This window comes from Dipodomys merriami, unplaced genomic scaffold, assembly GCF_024711535.1.
Source record: "Dipodomys merriami isolate MVZ:Mamm:240054 unplaced genomic scaffold, mDipMer1.0.p SCAF_990, whole genome shotgun sequence".
NCBI classification, from domain to species: Eukaryota; Metazoa; Chordata; class Mammalia; order Rodentia; family Heteromyidae; genus Dipodomys; species Dipodomys merriami.
Genome location: NW_027206613.1, coordinates 96,859 through 118,000, shown reverse-complemented (window position 1 = coordinate 118,000; position 21,142 = coordinate 96,859). Strand labels below are relative to the sequence as shown.

Sequence of the window (21,142 nt, the reverse complement as noted above, 5' to 3'; positions counted from 1 at the left end):
AGCGCGGGAAGCGCTTCGCCAAGTCTCGCGAGACGAGAGCGCGCCGCGCGCCGCCGTTCCTTAGCGACCGGGCGCGCGGCGCGTCGGGCCGGCGGAGAGCAGCCGCGGGGTTGGCCGGCTTTGACCCCTCGGCTCGCGTCCGTCATGAGCGTGGCGCTGCCCAGGGACCTGCAGCGGGAGGCCGCGCTGGCCAGGAGGAGGCACACGGAGCAGCTCCGCCAGAAACGCGTCTTCAACGCCCGGGACAGGATCACCGGGGTGAGGGCGAGGGGGGACGGGGGACGGGGGAGAGGGGGGACGGGGACGAGGGAGAGGGGGACGGGGACGGGGGGACGGGGACGGGGACGAGGGAGGGGGGGATGGGGACGGGGGAGAGGGGGGACGGGGGAGAGGGAGAGGGGGGATGAGGACGAGGGAAAGGGGGGACGAGGACGAGGGAGAGGGGGGACGGGGACGGGGGAGAGGGGGACGGGGACGGGGGAGAGGGGGACGGGGACGGGGGGACGGGGACGGGGACGAGGGAGGGGGGGATGGGGACGGGGGAGAGGGGGGACGGGGGAGAGGGGGGACGGGGACGAGGGAGAGGGGGGACGGGGACGGGGGAGAGGGGGACGGGGACGGGGGGACGGGGACGGGGACGAGGGAGGGGGGGATGGGGACGGGGGAGAGGGGGGACGGGGGAGAGGGGGGACGGGGGAGAGGGGGGACGGGGACGGGGGAGAGGGGGGACGGGGACGAGGGAGAGGGGGGACGAGGGAGAAGGGGGACGGGGACGAGGGAGAGAGGGGGGACAGGGACGAGGGAGAGGGGGGACGAAGGAGCGGGGACGGGGACGAGGGAGGGGGGGACGGGGACGAGGGAGAGGGGGGACGGGGACGAGGGAGAGGGGGGACGGGGACGGGGGAGAGGGGGGACGAGGGAGAGGGGGGACGGGGACGAGGGAGAGGGGGGACGAGGGAGAAGGGGGACGGGGACGAGGGAGAGAGGGGGGACAGGGACGAGGGAGAGGGGGGACGAAGGAGCGGGGACGGGGACGAGGGAGGGGGGGACGGGGACGAGGGAGAGGGGGGACGGGGACGAGGGAGGGGGGGACGGGGACGAGGGAGAGGGGGGACGAGGACAAGGGAGGGGGGGACGAGGACGAAGGAGAGGGTGGACGAGGACGAGGGAGGGGGGGATGGGGACGGGGGAGAGGAGGGACAAGGATGAGGGAGAGGGGGGACGAGGGAGGGGGGATGAGGACGAGGGGGGGACGGGGACAAGGGAGAGGGGGGACGAGGGAGGGGGGACGGGGACGGGATCATCGGGGTGAGGGCCGGAGGGGGGGGACGGGGACGAGGGGGGGGGACAGGGACGAGGGAGGGGGGACGAGGGAGAGGGGGGACGGGGACGGAGTCACTCAGTTTAGGTGCAGCTGAAAGGCTGCTGGAGGAATGGTCTGGCACCAGCAGGGTTCCCTGGCAGCCGGGAGGGAGGCCCAGCTGGTGGGATCCGCACCTAGCCTCAGTGAAGGGAGGCTAGGACCTGACTCGCTTTCCCTCTGAGCCACCTTTTCTGCCCGGGGTGGGCTCCTTCCCACCCACTTATTACACAAACGCCGGTGGAGTGGCCATTGGTGGCCAGCCTGGACAGGGTCCAGCAGGTGAGGACAGTGTAGTCCCTGGCCTTCTTTGCGGGAAGTCTGCCCTGAAGGAGACAGATTTTCAAAAGGCGTTGACCACAGGGTAGAGTGAGGGAGGGCAGGGCCCAGCTGGCTGCCTGCATACCCTGGAGTCTGGGGGGAAATCAGAAAGACTTCCTGGAGGAGGTGATGCTAAGCAGTGCTCTGAGGAGGAATGCCTGTTAGTTAAGAAAGGGAAACAGGAAGCTCTAGGGAAAGTTGAGTGCACAGGCCCAAGACCCAAAGTCAGGCTTCCAACCGTGGAAGGGCCAGTGGGCACCCAAGCTGACAACTGGTTGGCACTAGCAGTAGAGATGATTATGTGGCTTTCATGCTGTTCCCGGTTTTCCATGTCCAGGGAGACACACAGGCCTGGAATGCTCAGGTGCAAGAGCAGATGATGAGAGAAGCAGCTGAAAAAACACGAGAGGAAGCGTTTGGTGAGCGTTCCCCATGCCTAACAGGGCCGTCTGCCTTTGTGTCCTCATGATGTGTAGGAAGTTGTTGGGCTTGGGGGTTTCGCTCAGGAGTAGATTACCTGCTTAGCTTGTGCACTCCCATACATGGGAGTGCCCACCTGCGCTCGCTCTCTCACACACACACAATCATTTCACATTTTCACCATTTCACATTTACCCTCCTTTTAAAATTTCACACTCGAACCTGGGGATTTAGCCAGTGCAAGCGGGCTTGCCTAGTCAGTGTCAGGCCCTAAGTCTGCTCCTCAGCACTGGCAAAAGCAAAACCAAACAAAAAACCCAGCTGCTTGTGCTCAGTGAATGAGCTAGTTCTCCTTCCTTGAAATCAACGCACTCCAGGCACTCATGGCTCTTGCCTACAATCCTAGCCACTCACAAGGCTGAGATTTAGGATTGTGATTCAAAGCCAACTCCAGCTGGGCGCCGGTGGCTCACGACTGTAATCCCAGCTACTCAGGAGTGCCTGTAATCCCAGCTACTCAGGAGTGCCGCGCTGACCAGGACGATGGAGGACACCTAAGGGAGGAACCTGGAATAGGATGGGGAGATGGCAGACAGACAACTCACACACATTAGGAGTGGATGCTGAATGCTGAGTGCAGAGGATAACAAACTTTTATAACAGAAGTCTTCATAAGAAAGGGCAAAAGGTTACACAATCTTGCTGCAGGGCTTCATTCTTGGGTGGTCACCAGATGGTCGCCTGATAGGCACTTGTTTCTGGCTTATCTCTAAGAAATATAATGGGTTTCGACGTTTGTCACCATCTAACCATTACCTTATTTCTATAGAGGCCTTAATTGTCCCATAAGATCTTTCCTGTTCCTTCTTTAATAGTAAGGTCATGGAGGCCTAGATCTAGCAAGTCTCTTAGGAAGTGAAAGAGAGTAACAGGAAGTTCTTTCTCCTAAGTAGTTATCTCCGCAATTGCCATACATTCCTTCTGTTCTAGCCGCGCCTATAGCTTCTTGCAACTCTTTTACAAACAATTCCTTCTGCTGAAATGACTTCATGAAACCCCCAATACTTTTATATTTACTTATGGCTTGTCTACTAGCCTCCATAAGAGGGGCTTCCAGGGTAGCACTTAACTCTGGTGAGTTAGTCATATTTTTAAGACACTCATCAGATATTGGAGTCGTCAACACTCTTAAGAAAGAGCTTTGAATAAGGGAACGTTGACAATGAGTAAGTACAATGAACAGCAGAAACAGTAAAAGATTAATAGGCACTCTTATGAGGAGAAGAAAGACAGAAACACATCTTTCCCAGGGGTTTGCCAGCCTTTTTCCAGGAGTAGGCCTCTTAGAAGCCCTATTCTCCGAGGTAGACTTCGGTGAAGTCCCAAAACTTGGAGATAGGTTTCTGTAAAGCCCCATTCTCTGAGGTAGACTTCGGTGAAGTCCCAAAACTCAGAGATAGGTCTCTGAAGCCCCTATCTTGGTCTGATAGATGGTTTCCCATGCTAAGCAGACTCCACTGGAGTCGGTGTGGCACAGGAGACTGAGATCTGGATCACAATTCAAAGCCAGCCGGGGCAGGAAAGTCCGTGAGACTCATCTCCAAAATCACTAGAAAACCGGAAGTGGCGTGGTGGCTCAAGTGGTAGAGCTTCGGCCTTGAACTGAAGAGTGCAGGGACAGGGCCTAAGCCCAGAGTTCAAGCCCCACAAAAAAAAAAAAAAAAAAAAAAGCCAACTCCACAGAAAAAGCACAAGAGATGCTTCTGTTAACCAGCAAAAAGTTGAAATTGAGCCACAGCTCAATTTCACACACACTCAAATGGTGTGCCCTGGCCCTGAGTTCAAGCCCCAGTACCAGCACTAAATAAATAAATATTTTAGTTTTAACATAGATCAGAGGAAATAAATTTTAAGGATGAATGTATGTTCTTCTGTATGTTCTTTTAAAAAACCTAGAAAAGCCTTAAACACACATATGTATACATTCTCACCCCAAAAAAGTCCAAGATCTTAATCTGTGGGGGTGCTGTTTACCCTAAGTAACACCAATGCACAGAACTCACTTCCTGAGATAGGAGTCACATAAAGTGCCATCGGAGTTTTAGATAAAATTTCAGTTAAGGGTTCATTCAGTTATAGCCAACAAACTCAACAGTGATTGAAACTTCAGGTTTTTAAAGTCTCATAAGGATTTTTAAAATAGAAAAAAAATAAGTTTTAAAAATAGTTTAGACTCTAAACAAGATGGAAAATGTTGCAGCAAGACTTATGTTGGAGTAAAGAACTATGAATAAAGTTTATTTTCTTCTTTGTAAATGTTTATATTATCCAAACCTTACTGTTTTTTTGTTTTGTTTTGTTTTTTTGGGTCCGGTCGTGGGGCCTGAACTCTGGGCCTGGGCGCTGTCCCTCAGCTCTTCAGCTCATGGCTAGCACTCTACCACTGGAGCCACAGCTCCACTTCCGGCTTTTTTTTTTTCTTTTTGCTTATGTGGTGCTGAGGAATCGAACCCAGGGCCTCAGGCATGCAAGGCAAGCGCTCTACCACTGAGCCACCTTCCCAGCCCCTGTTTTTATTTTTAGATATAAACTAATTCGAACTTGTAAAGCAAGTGTGACAGAGATTTGTGTGTCCACCCATTCCCCCCACCCAAACTAGGTATTAACATTTTCCCAACTTGGCTTCATATAGTTGTAGTAGTATTAATTATTTTGTTCAGATTCTGGGGCGTGAACTCAGATCCTGAATGCTGTGCCTTAGCTTTTTTTTTTTTCTCCCTGTTTATGTTCATCCTGGGGTTTAGACTCAGGGCCTGGGTGCTATCCCTGAGCTGCTTTTTGCTCAAGGCTAGAGCTCTACCTCCACTTCTGTCTGTTTGTTTGGGTGTGTAATTAGAGATAAGACAAGCTCTCAGCATCCTGAGTAGCTAGAATGACAGGTGTGAGCCACCACCACCTGGCTTATGGGTGCTTATGCTGTGTGTCCCTAGGTAGATCTGATCTTGTATTGATGGATGTTCATAGTGCCAAACTTCTTGGTTAGCAGTGAACCAAGATCTCCTTCTGCAAGCGAAGCAGTGTGGGAGAGATCTTGTATCCTATAGCCTTACTAACCTTTCATGCAGCTGGTAGCATTTTGAGTGCTTTACCTCCAATTCATTGGGGCTTCCATCTTGCAAAATTAACCATCCTTTTGCAAGTTTATTAACCACTCAGGTTTCTTTTCTCTTTCTTTTTTTAAAAGCAATTTTGTTGTTGTGCCAGGGGTCTTGAACCGCAGGATCTTACATTCTCCATTAACTTTTTTACCTAATGCTGGCACTCTACCTCGTGAGCCACAGCTCCACTTTTGGCCTTTTGGTGTTTCATTAGAGATAAGAATCTCACAGATTCTTTTCCTGCCCAGGCTGGCTTCCAATCCCAATCCTCAGACCTCTGCCTCTTGAGTAGCAAGCATGACAGGTGAACCTCCAGTGCCCGGCCAGCTCAGGTTTCTTGATAGAGATTTGCCTGTTCCTAGCCTTTGCCCATTTTATTGGTTGGGTTATTTTTCTAAAATCAATTTGTTAGGTGCTCTTTATATATTCAAGATACTAATCCTTTAATGGTCAGGTTGAAGGATGTATTTAACAAATGCTGAAGGTTTCATTTTGATGTGGGTTTTTGTTTTTTTATTTCCTAGCTGCTGAAATTAAGCAGAATGACAAAATCACATGCATATTAGAAGGCCGGGAAAGGAGAGACAGGAAAAGTCTCTGCAGAGCTATCAATGACTTCCAGCAGACCTTTCAAAAGCCAGAAACTCGCCGTGAATTTGACCTGTCTGACCCCCAAGCCCTTAAGAAAGCGCTTCCGGCTGGGATTTCAGATGATGGTGAGAATGCAGTCATAGGAATGCATAAGTTCATGGGAGAAGATTTAAAGTTCCGGGAGAGGAAGAAGTTCCAACAGGAACAGAACAGGGAGTGGTCCTTACAGCAGCAGCAGGAATGGGAGAAAGCCCGGGCTGACCACAAAATGGCAGGTAAGGACAGGCCAGAGGTGACTTGGCAAATCAAACCCCTAGGTTTTGTGGGTGATTTTTTTGGGGGGGATGGTACTGAAGTTTTGAACTCAGAACCTGTTCTTTGCTAGGCAGATGCTCTACCACTTGAGCCATGCCTCCAGCCATGTAGGATGGCTTTTTTAAGTCTTAGGGTCGCAAACCTGCAGACGCGGTTCAGTAGCACAGGCAGTGTCCTCCCAGAATGACTCTGGATCAGGCCCGGAACTGGTTCCTGGCCTGCGTGTGGTCTCAGTCTGCTTGGAAAAGGAATGGTGTTAGTGTGTGGGAGCCCGCCACATCTTCCAGGAACACTGTGGGGCCCGCTCGTGGGCCTGATACCCACAATGCCCAGGGCTTTCCAGGCCAGCTAAGCCCTCGGCCGAGGCTCTGAGACCCAGGGGAGCCTCTCTGCCTCCCTAGAGAGACCGTCCTGCCGTCCTTGAGGACAGCAGCGCCCTTCTGCCACCTCTGCACGGTTCCTGGGGGTGGGGTCAGGCTCAGATTGAGGATCAGTTCTGCCTCAGGGCCTTGGCACCTGCTGCTTCTGCGGCTTGGAAATGCCTCTTCCTGGCTATCTATTTGGCTTACCACTTTCTTCCAGGTCTTTGCTGCAGTGTCATCGGGGGCCTTCCCACCCAGGCCCTTCTGTTTTAAATCCTATATCTTCACCCCCACATTCTCACCCCTTTCCTTTACGCTTCTCCATGACCTTGAACACTGACGTCACATCTGGCTTTTGTCGTTGCCGCCCCTCTTCCCAATGTCACAGGTCTAAGCTCAGTGAAGGCAGAGGACTTTTGTGTTCACTACTACATCCTGTTTCTAGCATTTGGATAAATATTAGCTGAAATAATCCACCTTTAGGACTTCTATGTTTGTGCCAATACTGGGATGTGAACTCGGTGCCTATTCTCGCTTGGGAGTTTTGCTCAAGGCTGGTGCTCTGCCACTTGAGCCGCACCTCCACTTTTGGCTTTTTACTAGTTAATTTGAGATGAGTCTCATAGACTTTCCTGCCTGGGCTGGCTTTTGAACCTTGATCTTCAGGTCTCAGCCTTCTGAGTAGCTGGAATTACAGGCATGAGCTACCGGTGCCCATTTTGCCTACCTTTTTGGAGTGTAATCCATCTCCTTGGTGCTCTGAATTTCCATGTTGGGCGAGAGCCTTTGTGTAGTCTTTATCCTGGCTTCTGCCCGGTTTTCGTATCTCCCCGGGCTTCTCACTCCACATCTGCCTGCTCTCACATCTCTCCTGCTTCTTTTTTTTTTTTTTTTGGGTCCGGTCGTGGGGCCTGAACTCTGGGCCTGGGCGCTGTCCCTCAGCTCTTCAGCTCAAGGCTTCCGCTCTACCACTTGAGACACAGCGCCACTTCTGGCTTTTTTCTTTTTGCTTATGTGGTGCTGAGGAATCGAACCCAGGGCCTCAGGCATGCAAGGCAAGCGCTCTACCACTGAGCCACCTTCCCAGCCCCTTTCCTGCTTCTTTTCATCAAATACAAACCTGGGGGTCATTGAGTTCACCTTGTCTCCAGACTCTTCTATTTCCTGCATGTATTCTGAACGGTCCCTTCCTTCTCTTCTCTTTTGTTGATGCTGTGATAGAAGCCATTGCCTCTTGCACCTCGGTGGGCCAATGTCTTCCTGCTTCCTTTCCCCTCTCTGGTACATCTTAACATACTGAGCAGGGTGACGCTAGTTAAATGGTGTCAGGCTGAACAGTGCTACGCCCACATCCCCCATCCCAATCCAAACTCTAAAGGCTTCGTGGTGTGCAGACTCCAATCTAAAGCCCTCCCTCAGCCCATGCGGCTCTGCTGGCTGGGCCCCTCACATCCTCCATGGCCTCCATGCCTCTCCCGCAGTGCTCCAGACTTTTGGCTCTTCCACTGAGCATCCTGTCCAACGTTCACACCTGTCCTGACCCATCTTGTTGAGTCCTTGTCTCGCCTTCCCGCCCTGCTCCCAGCTACCTAAGTCAGGCTCGCTCAGCCTCTTGTGCTTTTCCCCTATGGACTGTCTGTCTGGGGTTTGTGTGATCTACACAGCAAGTTCAGGAAGGACAGGAAGGGACTTTGTTTCACCACTGTATCTGTGCGCCCAGCAAAGCAGGGCCCAAGCTGGGCTTTTGATGGCCCCTGTCACGTAGATGAATGAACCAGGAAAGGTGAGATGAGGCTGAATGGGATCCAGGGCCAAAAAGTCAAGGTTGAAGAGTCAGTGGTAGATCACTGAAGCAGTGTGTGCAAAAGCCTGGTTCCATCTCCAGCACCATACAGAAAAAGAGAGTCTGCTCTTTCGGTTCACATCTTTTAGCAACAAGAAAGAGACCCATAAGACACAAATTCAGAATCAGAAACTGCTAGTTAATGAAGCAAGTTGGGTGCTGGTGGCTCATTCCTGTAATCCTAGCTGCTCAGGAGGCTGAGATCTGAGAATCGCTTTGTGGTTCAGAGACATCCCAGGTAGGAAAGCCAGCGAGACTCTTATCTCCAATTAACCACCAGAAAACTGGAAGTGGAACTGTTGCTCAAGTGGTAGGATGCTAGCCTTGAGCAAAAGAGCTCAGGGACAGCACCCAGGCTCTGAGTTCAAGTCCCACAACCGACAAAAAATCTGAACCATGGTGTTGCCCTGTCTCACAGACTGTGACCCAGAGGCATAGAGAGGCAAAGATAAGAGCTAACAGAGCTAGGGAATATCTGTGCTCTGACTCCAGATCCTACATTTTGCTGTTTGGTCCCTTCACTTTGACCTGGCCAAGAGTCCTAGTGCCATATCATCATACCTGTCACCCTTTCCTCTCCACATTCTGATTCCGACACCCCATAATGACCAAGGATAGCTAGACGCACACATTTAGTCTGCCCCTGCAGACATCACTAATCCATAGCAGACTCTACATAGCAATGATTGTTAGCACTCCCTGAGTGCTAAGAACCTCCACCTTGAATTAAATGGTCTAATTCTGCCAGAGCCTTCGGAGGCAGGTCCTATCGTTATTGTCCCTCTCTCCCCACCCCCGTGGACGAGGAGGACGTGAAGGACGCGAGGGGTGACTGACCGTGCCACAGGTGCCCTGCACACCCGAGGAGGCGCTCTCGGGAAGCCGCTCCCGGGGGCATGCGCAGTCTGATTGCATCTTGCCTCCTCACAGAGGACTTGTATACGCAGGCAAGGCTGCAGGCTGATGAGGTGGCCCTGCACCTGCAGAAGCTGCAGCTCGCCACCCAGAAGGCAGTCAATGCAGCTGTGAAAGAATTCAACAAGAACCAGGTACGTGAACCCTGGGCTCATGTCTGGAGGGAAGGGCGAGCGCAAGGGAGCTTCCTGGGCCCTCCCCATCTCTCTCGCAAGGCCTGGAGAAGGGCTGCCCTGTGACTCGCAGGAGCTGCTCCCCAAGCCAGAATCTGGGAACAGAGGGCTGCACAATTCACTTCGTAAACTGGAGGGGCCCGCTGACCTTCCCAAACCTCAGGTTTTCTTCCTGAACATGAAGATGGCAGCACAGAGTGCCTGTCTTGAGTGAAAAAGCCAACTGAGAGCACAAGGTCCTGAGTTCAGAGTGTGCATGTACGTGAGAGTGAATATACACATACACACAGACAGACGTCTACACTAAAGGTCATTCATAGCGCATCTACCTGGACCATAGCACCAGCCTTGGTCTGCTGCCCAGTCTGGACTCACTTAACAAGAACAGGTGGATGGACACCTCCCCTCCAGCTCTGTGCTGAGGGTGCTTTGGATTCATTAATCCCATTGGCAGTCAGACTTCTTCCAGGCTTTCTTCTCACACACAGTTGGTTGCCTGGCATCTGGATTAGTTCATCAGCTTAGATCATTGACTAGACCTGTGGTTACCAAAGAACCCCACCCCCCCATCCCTTGGGAAGCAGGAAGACAACATGACACCTACTCATCTGTTTTTAATTCTCAGGTGTCTGTGTTTTGCGTAGCACGTGCTATGTTTATGCACTTCCTGCTTTGTGGGCCAAATACATTGGAGAGCAGGCTCAAAGATGTCTCACAAGGCAGTGGATAGTCAAAAATCCCCAAGGAGTGGTGGGTTTCTGTGGTGGGGAGGATGGAGGAGGGCACACTGCTGGCCGCGAGCAGCCAGGGAAGAAGCGGTCCAGAGGCGCGGCTGGCCGCAAAGGTGCCCTCGCCCGGCCTTTCCAAAGAGCATCCTGCGGGAGGAGCCAGCCCGGCCCCACCGCAAGCTGATGGCCTGGGGCTTGAACTCAGCATAAGCACTGTCCCTTAGCTTTTTTTTTTTTTTTTTTTTTTTGTCATGGGGCTTGAACTTAGGGCCTGGGTGCTGTCTCTTAAGCTTTTTCACTCAAGGCGAGTGCTCTAATACTTTGAGCCACAGCAACACTTCCGGTTTTCTGCGGGTTCATTGGAGATTAGAGTCTCACAGACTTTCCTGCCCAGGCTGGCTTTGAACCACAGTCCTTAGATCTCAACCTGCTGAGTAGCTAGGATTACAGGTGTAAACTACCTGCACCTGGCTCTCTTAGTGTTTTCACTCAAGACTGGAACTCTACTACTTGAGCCACAATTCCACTTCCAGCTTTTTGGTGGTTATTTGGAGATGAGAGTCTCATAGAATTTCCATCCTGGTCTGACTTTGAATTGCGATCCTTAGATCTCCACCTCCCTAGTAGCTAGGATTTCAGGCCTGAGCTACTGGAATGGGGCTTTTTGATAGTGAATTCACTATTCCATCCATCCACCCATTCATCTATCAATCAAATCAACAGCTGCTTTTGAGGTCTTCCTACCAGGCACTAATAGGGCTCTTGCTAAACCATGTCACCACACTCATAGCTTTGTTCATTCCTTCCTGTTCTCAGTGAGCACCCATTGGTGGTCGATACTTTGAGTTACTCCCGTGGCAGCACCATCACAAACCGCTCTGCTCTAGCGAGACCTGTGCTTTGGCTTTTATCCTTCTGTCCTTGACTAGAATTAGACTTAGTCTGGGATGCTGATAGAAGGTTCGAGAAAACCATCCTCAAAAGAAAATTCCAGGCCAGGCAAACTTTGATCCTCAGATCACAGCCTTCCTGAGTAACTTGGATGCAGGTGCGAGCACCAGCGGCCAGCTGATAGCTATGGCTGTGGCCGTAGCCGCAATTAGCTTCTGTGTGAGCGGTGGTGCCAGGCGGCCGTGGCATAGAAATGCAACCAGGGCAGTCCAGTTGATAAGAGACAGGCTCGGGGAGAGCCAAACACTAAATGGTGGGCATCTGGTCCTGTCTGGAGGCAAAGCACGTGCTATGTGACGTGATGCCGCCTGGCGCTGTCGCCCCACCCTCACCACCAGAGGCGCTGTGAGCAGTGTTCATCATCCCTTGATTTTACCAAGAAGTGACTGCAGCCCAGAGAGGGCAGGTAACTCACCACAGGTCACGCCCCACGCTCCCCTCTCCGCCCTCTCCCCACAGCCCTGTGGGGAGTGGAGAGCAGCGTGACTGCGAATTTGTTTTGGGGCACTGAAGCTGTCAGGACCGCTAGGTGGCGGCACATCTTCCACCTTTTCGGAGCCACCACTAGTAGGAGGCAATAGAGAATACTCCATTGAGGGGTCTTTGTAGCCCAGTGAGGTCCAAATGGCCTGGGGCCAAAGACCCTAGACCTGTGGCTCCTGGCACAGCTGCAGGGCGTGAGCGCTCAGGAGGCCAGGGCTCCAGCCTTCCACATGGCCATGCCGGCAGGTCTGGCCCCTGCACTGCCTTCCTGGCCCCTTCTCCATCCAGGGCCCTGGTGGGCTTGGCAGACCTGGATCAGAGGCCCGCTGGGCCCTCAGAGCGTCCTCTCCAATGTCCTCTGCGTTAGGCTATGGAGTCAGCCAAGAGGAAAAGGCAGGAGAAGAAACAAGAGCAAGAGGACAACTTGTATGAGATCTCCACCCTGCTGCACAGGGACCCGTTCTCCGAGAGCCCGGAGCAGATGTCCGGCTCCTTGGGGCCCTGCCACGTCATCCCCAGCTGCTGGAGGGGCATGACCCAGGAGCAGCTGCAGGAGGCCCGCCTCACTCAGAAACAGCAGATCCAGGAGAAGCAGGTGCCCGTCCGTCCTCTGCCCCCTGTCCCCCCCCCCCCCCGTGCCCAGCTCCTTTGCTTAGTCTCAGCCAGCGTCACACCAGTCCTGGGGCGCGTCCATTCTGGAACAGAGTCACATGACGTGGATAGGGCACGTGAAAGAAAGGGGGAGGGGGGAAGGGGGTTCCAGGCCTTTTGGCCTGAGCCCCTGGGAAAGCTGGTGGTAAGATGGGCGGAGGAGCAGGCTGGTGGAAATCACGAGCAGTCTTGAGCACATCAGTTGTGCAGTAGATAGCTGATCTCTTGGGATTTAATATGGCAAAGAAGGAAAAAAAAAAACCCACAAAGAGAACTTTCGGCTAAAAACCTTAGCAAAATCGGGGTTTGTGTGGCAGTCCTGTGAGCACTAACTGTCTGGACACCTGGCTGCACCTCCTGGCACAAACTGGCTGCTTGAATACCAGTCCTTTCTAATGCATCTTCAGGCTGTGGAGGAAGAGGAATTTTTAAAAAAATCTGAGGAGATTGAGTAGACAGTGCATAAGCATAAGATTGCTGCTAACTGCAAAGAACCAGGGGCATGGAATGCTTGTAGGCTGGTGGTGGTTTATTAAGGAAGAAGCAGTGGAGGACAAGAAGCATTCTGCCCACACCTCCAAGTAGAGCCTGGGGGAGAGCAGCCTGGTAGGCGGCTGGAAAGCATCTGTGGTTTAGCTAAAGATCTGGGCTGGGGATGTAAATGTTGGAGTCAACACTGATAGAGTAGTAGTGATTCTGATAAACAGTGTTGTAGATGGACTCCGAGGCCTGGTGTCTGGGACCCCCACCTACCAGCAGGAAGGGCTTGTGGTGAGGAGTTTGAGGTGAACCGGTGGGGTGCTCCCTGGCCTCAGTACAGTGGGAGGAAGGGGGTTCAGCCTGGCAGTGTGACCATGTGAGGCTGGGGTGCTGCGTGTTGAGAGCCGCTGAGTTTGGCAGGGAGGGAGGAGGAAGAGGAGACGGAAGAAAAGCAGGAGTAGATAGAGGAAAAACTGAGGTGAGCTGTCTCGGGTGTGTGTGACCGCTGGGCTCAGGTCAGGGTCCTAGAGAAGCGGTGGCCCTTGGAGGTGACACCAGGGACAAGGCATTGTGGGTAATGCTGAGATGAGCCCCGAGGATCCCAAAGTGGAGGTCCGGAGTGGCCTGGGGTCACGGCCCTGTGATCCGGCGACATGGGCAGCTGGAGCAACCGTGGGGAGCTGAGGGCTCTGGAAAGGAGGTGGGGGCAGAGGATGGGGCCCTCCCTGCAAGCCTGGCCCCCAGTGCCAGGAGTCCTGACCGCAGCAGGCGCGGTTTACAGATAACAAGGCGCTGCCAGGCCCAGGGCGGCCGCAGGCTGGCGGCTCTCGGGGCTCTGTCCTCACAGCCCCGACTCCCCTCTGTGCATGGAGGCAGTTGGGACCGGTGAACTTGAGCTGAGCGCCTCGGGCCTTTGTGCTCACGCTTGGCCCTGGGCGTGGCCTGGGTGCCTGTGAACTGCCCTGGACAGCCGGGGCCTCGGGTGGGTGCGTGGCAGCCAGCCAGCACCCCCGTGGGGCGGAGCCAGACCCGGAGGGCCCCGGCACGCCTGTACCTGCTCACTGGCAGGGCTGTGCAGGGTGCCAGGGCCTCAGAGGCGGGGAAGCAGCAGGGCCACACAGGGGGAGGCTGCCCCTTCTCCCAGCCTCAGTTTCCCCATCTGTGAGATGAGAGGCCAAGCCCCCCGGGGTGTGGGGCTTGGAGCGCCTGGGCTGTGGTGGTGAGTCACCGCAGTTCCCTGCAGAGGCTCCAGGAGGAAGAACACCAGCGCAACATGGACTGGGACCAGCGGAGGGTCCAGAGGGCCCGCGCCACCCTGCTGCAGGAGCGGCAGCAGCAGCGCCTGCAGCGGGACCTGCGCCGGGCGCTGGACAGCAGCAACCTCGGCCTCGCCAAGGAGCAGAGCTCGCAGTGAGTGCCGGGGACACGGCCCTCCCCGCCCCGGCAGTCCTCCCGGGACACTACTGCCTACACTGGCTGCCTGGAGCCCAGGGGCCCGGGGTTAGTCTGGGAGGTCAGGAGGGCTTCCTGGAGGAGGCTCATTGCTGAGCCCTGGGAAGGCAGTGGTGGCTTTGACTGCGAGGGAGGGAGGAGCTCCAGGTGGTCCTGAGCAGGGAGGATCCCCGATTCAGCAGTCCATAGACCTAGCTCCTTGACCTCTGCACCAGTCAGCTGAGTGCATAACTGCAGTGGGTTTATTTACTTCCCTGCGTAGCTCGGGGGGGTCGAACTGAATTCTGTATCATGAATAACACACTAATCACAAGCAAGTACAGGATTTTTTTCCCTGAAAAAACTATTTAGGAAAAATATATGTTTACTAACTTTTTTTTTTTGCCAGTCCTTGGGTTTGAACTCAGGGCCTGGGCGCTGTCCCTGAGCTTCTTTTTGCTCAAGGCTAGCGCTCTCCCACTTGAACCACAGCACCACTTCTAGCTTTTTCTGTGTATGTGTTACTGAGGAATCGAACCCAGGGCTTCATGCGTGCTAGCCAAGCACTCTACCACTGTGCCATATTCCCAGCCTACTAACCTTTTTTCCCCTTTTCTTTCATCATTAGGAAAAAACACAATGAAGAAGTCTATAAAAATCAACCCACAGGAGACTATTTTGCACAGTTTAATACAAGAAGCCGATAATGGAAAAAAAAGCCCCCCTCACCCCACTTGTTTATGAATAAAGTGCAGCCTCCACTCAGTCTCGTTCACTGAAAGCAGGCCCAGAGTTCCCTCGGTACCCTGCTTGTGATGGACAAGTGTGTTCCTCACGCTCTGGGATTTGCATCCTTCGGCCCAGATCTCCTGCCCGAGGTCCCCGCTGAGGCTGCAGTGCTGCGGACGCCTGGGCGGCAGCTGTGGACGGAGGCAGTGCTCAGGTGCCACGGGGACAGGGGTCTGGCCTGTGGGCAGGAGTGCTGCTGCTGCGTCCAGCAGCCTTCCACCCCACCAGGAAGCAAGGTAGGGTAAGTGGGTTCTCACCACAGCTGCTGGCTAGCGTTTTGTTTCGCTTTGTTTTATTTTTCTATTTTTTGTCGGTCGTGGGTCTTGAACTCTGGGCCTGGGCACTGTCCCTGTGCTCTTCAGCTCAAGGCGAGCACTCTACCACGAGCCACAGCGCCACTTCGTTTTCCTAGTGGTTTATTGGAATAAGAGTCTCACGGACTTTCCTGCCGGGCTGGCTTTGAACCTCGATCCTCAGATCTCAGCCTCCTGAGTACCTAGGATTACAGGCGTGAGCCACCAGCGCCCGGCTTTTGTTTTTATTTTTGAAAGAGTGCTCTGTATGACTATTCATGAAAACCCTCACATTGCTAAAAAGCCTATTCTGCATAGCTTTTTTCTTTTTGTGCTGTCGTGGGGTTTGGATGCAGAACCGTCCAGTGACCTCTCACTCATGGCAGCTCTAACACTTGAACCACAGCTCCACTTCTGGCTTTTTGCTGGTTAATTGGAGGTAAGTCTCACAGAATTTTCTTCCTGGGCTAGTTTCAAATGGATCCTGAGAACTCAGCCTCCGGAGTAGCTAGGGTTACAGGGGTGAGCCACTGGCACCTGGCTCACCTCCTAATCTTTTTTAGACAACAGTTTGAATGGGTAAGATGAGGCCCACCCAAAACACAGGCAACTTACAGGACTTTCTTCTGTGAAACACATTCTCCCTGTATTATTAAGAGTTCCAAGAATTTCACAATTCCAAAGGGATAAGGCAGGTTTAGCCCTTTCTAAGTCTCTTGATCTTAAAACTTAACATTAAGAAGGAAGTATGTGTGCTGTTTCCGCGGCGGGGGATCTGGTACAGGCAGGAGGGGACCACGCCCTGCGGGTATAGACAGTTTATTGAAACACCACGTGCTTATATACAGCACACAAGCAGAAGTGAATCTTCAGTCAGGGGCAGAGTTAATTTTAAACAGTTTTATGAGAGCGCAGACAATTAGAGTTAAAGTCAGCAGGAAAAACTAATCTTTGTCCACAAAGGTGGAGCAGTTCCAGTAATCAAGGTTGTAAAAGGAGGTAAAGCACAGGTGTATACAAAGCGGGTCTGGAGGCATTGTTCTACAGGGTTAACTAGGAGAAGCGGGAATGGCACTTTAAACCATCACCTGAGTCTGGCGCCGGGCGCAGAACCTTTGCCCCGCATGGAGGAAAGGGCGTCCCTTCCTCCCCCAGAGGAATGCATGCCTGCACGCACCCGCCCATCCCCTCCCCCCCAGGAGCTCAGACGGGGTTACGCAGGTCGATGCCTCCAACAGGATGATGGAAGGGAAGCTTTTCTGTTTGTCCGTTTACTTCCTGATTTTAACTTCTGGGTCTGGCTCTTTTGGTAAAATCATAATAAAAATGATGATAAAATAATAATAATATAATTTCCCTGTCTCCTCCTGACTCAGCAACCACTTGCTACCAGCTATGAGGAGACCAGGCAGGCCAGGCCGTTCTGGACACTGAGGTCACAGTGACCAGAAAATCAGCGTAGTTAATCAACCTCAGTCCTTGCGGCGAGCAAGACAAGACTTTGGGCATGATGTAAATGTAGAGAAAGTGATTGGAAAGGAATGCGGTAGAGGAGGTGACGTGCACGATGCCACAGAAGATGACACCCAATTGTCTTCAGCCGCCTTCTGGGTGTTAGGTGGGAACAATTGGGAGCAGGGGATAAAGGTGTCCGGGGTTTGAGTCCTGTTCACAGGTGTGTGCTGGCTGGCCACGGTCTCAGGCAAGTTGTTTTTTTTTTGTTTTTTTTTTTTTTTTTTTGTCGGCCGTGGGGCTTGAACTCTGGGCCTGGGCGCTGTTCCTCAGCTCTTCAGCTCAAGGCGAGCACTCTACCACTTGAGCTACAGCACCACTTCCGGTTTTCTGGTGGTTTATTGGAGATCAGAGTCTCACGGTCTCTCCTGCCCGGGCTGGCTTTGAACCGCGATCCTCAGATCTCAGCCTCCTGAGTAGCTAGGATTACAGGCGTGAGCCACCAGCGCCCGGCTTCAGGCAAGTTGTTAAAGCCGTTATCACTTGAAAGTTTCTCCTGCTCCAGGTGCAGCCTGATCTTAAGATAGTTGTCTTCATTTGGGAGCGATCTGTCCTCTGTGAGGCTTTGCTGATACTCAGGTGGTCTCAACTTGTTACAAAGACGTCATGCAGCAGGCCTGTCTTTCCTGGAACCCAGGGTGATTACCAAGTTGAAACCCGAAGTCTACGTGTTGGCTCTCACACTAGCCCCTCTGTGCCTGACGGGACAGGTAGCTAGTCAGACTTTCTCACCTAACTTCTGGGGCTTTGGACCTTTCATCTCCCAGGGAGTGTTTATGATTCAGCTGGTTCAGCATATCCTCGCAAACAAGTTATGTACACATGCACTACCATAGGTAGCCTTGAGCCACATTTCATCGAGAAGCCTCTTTCATCTGGTGGGATAGGAAACAGGACACCACTGCTGGACAGTGTGCTGCTAGTGATCGGAAGGCGAGCCTATGGGCAGCGTGCCGTTATGCCTGCCGGCTGCCGTTGCTAATGGTGAATATCGACAGAATCGGAATAAAGCATAAACACCATTCCCACTGTCTGTCTGCCCAATCTCACCTCAGTCTACCTCGAGCTGAGAACCTGTACAACAATGCCAAATGAAGAGATGTGGCGAAGGGCAGAAAAAGATGGATTTCATGGCAGCCACAGGAGGAGACGAGGGGAGAATTAATGGGTCTGAGTGAAGAGATAAGCATAGTTTTCATCGCTTCCTGGGTTCATGCCTACCTATTTTTGAGATGATTGTGAATGGAATTTTCTTGGTTCTGTTCTTGGCCTAGCCGTTGTTCATATATAGAAAAGTTGCTGATTTTTTAGTTGATTTTATAACCTGCTACATTCCTGAAAGTATGAGCTCTAGAACTTTCTACTCTAACTTTTACTATTTCTTTGTGTCTGCTAATCTGGGGTTTGGCTTGTTCCTATCTTTATAGAAGTTTGAGGTGGAACATTAGGATGTTATTTGAGAGCTCACTGTTCTTTTTCTTGTCAGTCGTGGGGCCTGAACTCTGGGCCTGGGCGCTGTCCCTCAGCTCCTCAGCTCAAGGCTAGCGCTCTACCACTTGAGCTATAGCACCACTTCCGGCTTCTTCTGCTTATGTGGTGCTGAGGAATCGAACCCAGGGCCTCATGCATGCAGGGCGAGGCTCTACCACTGAGCCCCCTTCCCAGCCCCACACTGTTCCTTTGATGTAGGCACTCATCAAAGATTCTAGATTGTGTTTTCATTTTCATGAGATCCTAGGAACTTCCACATTTCTCCTTTCCTTCACATGTTTAGTAATGTGTGGTTCAGCATTTTCTGTAGTATCGTTTGCTGTTGAATTCTAGTGTAATCCCATTATGATCTGATAGATACAGGTAATTATTTCAATCTTCTTGAATTTGGTAAGACTTGCTGTATGTCCTGGGATATGATCTATTTTGAAGAAAGTCTAATGAGCTGTACTGAGCAGCTACTGGATGACACACTCTGTAGGTGTCTATTTCGTCAATTTGCTGCGATATTTAATTGTGAGGTGTCTTTGTTGATTTCTTTTTGTTTGGATGCTCTAGCTATTGCTAATAGTGGGATATTGAAGTCTATTACTATTATTGTGCTGGAGCCTTGTAAATCCAGAAATGTGTAACAAACCTCGGAGTACTGCCATTTAGTTGAATCTTGCTTTTTAACCTAAATTGCCATCCTATGTCGTTTATTTGCAGAGTTCAGACCAAGAATACTCAACGTGCATATTGAGTGATATCTTATTTTTTAAACAATTTGTTGATTTTATGAGAGTGGCTTCTCTCCTATTCCTGCTTTTCTAATTGGGTCTCATCAATAGTTTCTTTTGTCTTGGATTTTCCTGGTTTTGATTTTCTTCTTTTGTGGTAGCATCCCCTTAAGTATCTTTTTCAGTGCTGGCTTACTAGTCATGAATTTGTTCAGTTTTTAGAAAGGCTTCTATTTCTCGCTCGTAAGTTATCTTAAGAAAGTTAGCTTTGCTGGTTGTAGGAATCTATGATGGGAGGTTATTCTCTCAGGGCTTCAGTTATGTCCTTCCACACCCTCCTTGGTTTTAGAGTTTGTGTTGAGAAGTGTCCTTTTGATGGTCTTGCCACTGTAAATTTCCTGTGTCCTCTTTTGCCGCTTTCAGTAGTCCTCATTCTATATATTTAGTGTATTAACTATAGTTATGTGTCTAAGAGATGTTTCTTCTTGGATATTGCCTGCTTGGAGTTCTGTAAGCCTCTGCCACACAGATAACCCTCTCTTTCTTTGGGGAAGTTTTCTGCTATTTTATTGAGTAGGCTCTTGATGATTTAGTTTATCTTTTTTCTCCCTTGTCTATGCCCATGACTCATAAATTGGATCTTTTGACAGAATCCAGGAGGGTCTGTGTTTCATTTATATCTTAAGTGATTTTTAATGTCTTCAACTTTTTAAAAATTGAATTCCTATGCTTTATCCTTAATCCCTGTTTGCAACTTCTCTCAAAACAAATACGCCCCACCCACAAAACACACCATCCATTTCCCTACAGGGAATGTTCTTGCCCTGCTAGTCGTTCTGGAAACAGGCAGCTGAGTTCCGGAGACTGTGCTTTGGGTCCGTCAGCGTGAGGTCACCCAAGGAGGTGTGCAGCTACTACCGCACTTGGGCAGGCAGCTCCTGCATACCATCTACAAGTGTCTCCCCACAATGCCCTGGCTCCTCATGGTCACGGGTCCCTGCTATGTTTGCTCTGGTCTCCTGCAGTGCTTTAGTGTTGGATCCATATCAAATGCCGTGTGTTAGCACGTTCAGGATTCTCCTGTGGTATCAGGTCACTTCTGGCCTCCCCACTGTTCAAGTTGGGTAGCGTTTCTAACTCATGGTTCTTTAGCTTGTGTACATTCACAGTGCTGAGTGATGAGCCTGCAGAATCAGGTGAGTTCAGTGATTTAGGAGGAACATCCTGGAGCTGATTGTCCCTGTCTCTACCCTCTTTCCGCTAAGTTCTACCCTGCACAAGGTCTGGCGTTCACCTGCTGTGTTGTTACAAAGACCTCTCACAGGGCATCATTGGGTCCTTGCAGTAATCTAGTGGGGTGAGCAGGTGCTTATTTATTGGCTTCTTTTAGGAAGACTAAGGTTTGGAGGGACAACATGGTGTTACAGACTATAGAAGGCTGAGCAAGGTGTCAGGCGCAGATCATTCTGACTTGCATTTCAGTGATCAGGCCACCTGCTCACTATGAGGGGTCAGCTCAAGACATAGACTTTCCCCTCCAAGACCAGGGTGAGGCCCTTGCCCTGGGCACGTGGCCTAATGTCGCCAGATGTGCTTGTCAGAGGGACAGCATGTTCACTGCAATCCGTGCTTCTGTATTGCGTTCTACATCATGAAGGACATCGTCATGCTGGTGGTGCTGGTGATGCTGATGATGCTGGTGGTGATGATGATAATGGTGGTGGCGTGATGATGATAGTAAAGACAGTGGTGGTGATGGGGATGATGATGATGATGGTGGTGTGGTTATGAATGATTATTGTGTTAGTGATGATCATTGCGGTGATGATGATAGTAAGGACAGCGGTGGTGATGCTGATGACAATGCTGGTGGTGGAGGTGTGGTGGTGGTTATCATGTTAGTGATAATTGCAGTGATTGGTGATGATGACGATGATAAACGGTGGTGTGGTATGATTATGTTGGTGATGATGATAGTAAGGACAGTGGTGGTGGTAATGGTCATCATAGTGATCATGGCGATGGTGGCGGTGGTGGTGGTGGTAGTAATGGTAGACATGATGACAACACCATGTTGATGGTAGTGATGGTGTTGGTGGTCTTTGAGACTCATATCCAAATGCCCACTTTCTATTGTTCAAATTTACTCAAAGACA

At 51.7% G+C, this 21,142-nt stretch overlaps 1 protein-coding gene across 2 annotated transcripts; it reads left to right on the top strand.

Moving 5' to 3' along the window:
- Positions 1-91: 91 nt before the first annotated feature.
- On the top strand, positions 92-14,943 carry LOC138822155 (RIB43A-like with coiled-coils protein 2). 2 transcript variants are annotated; one of them, XM_070014717.1, is made up of 7 exons: positions 92-258; positions 2,019-2,100; positions 5,784-5,975; positions 9,301-9,419; positions 11,988-12,215; positions 13,995-14,161; positions 14,811-14,943. In XM_070014717.1, exons 1-7 carry the CDS (start codon positions 145-147, stop codon positions 14,887-14,889), a joined length of 981 nt encoding a protein of 326 aa, XP_069870818.1. In that variant the 5' UTR covers positions 92-144; the 3' UTR covers positions 14,890-14,943. The 2 variants fall into 2 exon arrangements, with proteins under 2 accessions (XP_069870818.1, XP_069870817.1); XM_070014716.1 differs by having other exon boundaries at positions 5,784-6,125.
- Positions 14,944-21,142: the final 6,199 nt, after the last annotated feature.

Coding starts and splice junctions, on each gene's coding strand:
- LOC138822155 (XM_070014716.1), top strand. CDS start 145: ATGAGCGTGGCGCTGCCCAGGGACCTGCAGCGGGAGGCCGCGCTGGCC. Junction 259..2,018: donor CCCGGGACAGGATCACCGGG/GTGAGGGCGAGG, acceptor TTCCATGTCCAG/GGAGACACACAGGCCTGGAA. Junction 9,420..11,987: donor AAGAATTCAACAAGAACCAG/GTACGTGAACCC, acceptor CCTCTGCGTTAG/GCTATGGAGTCAGCCAAGAG.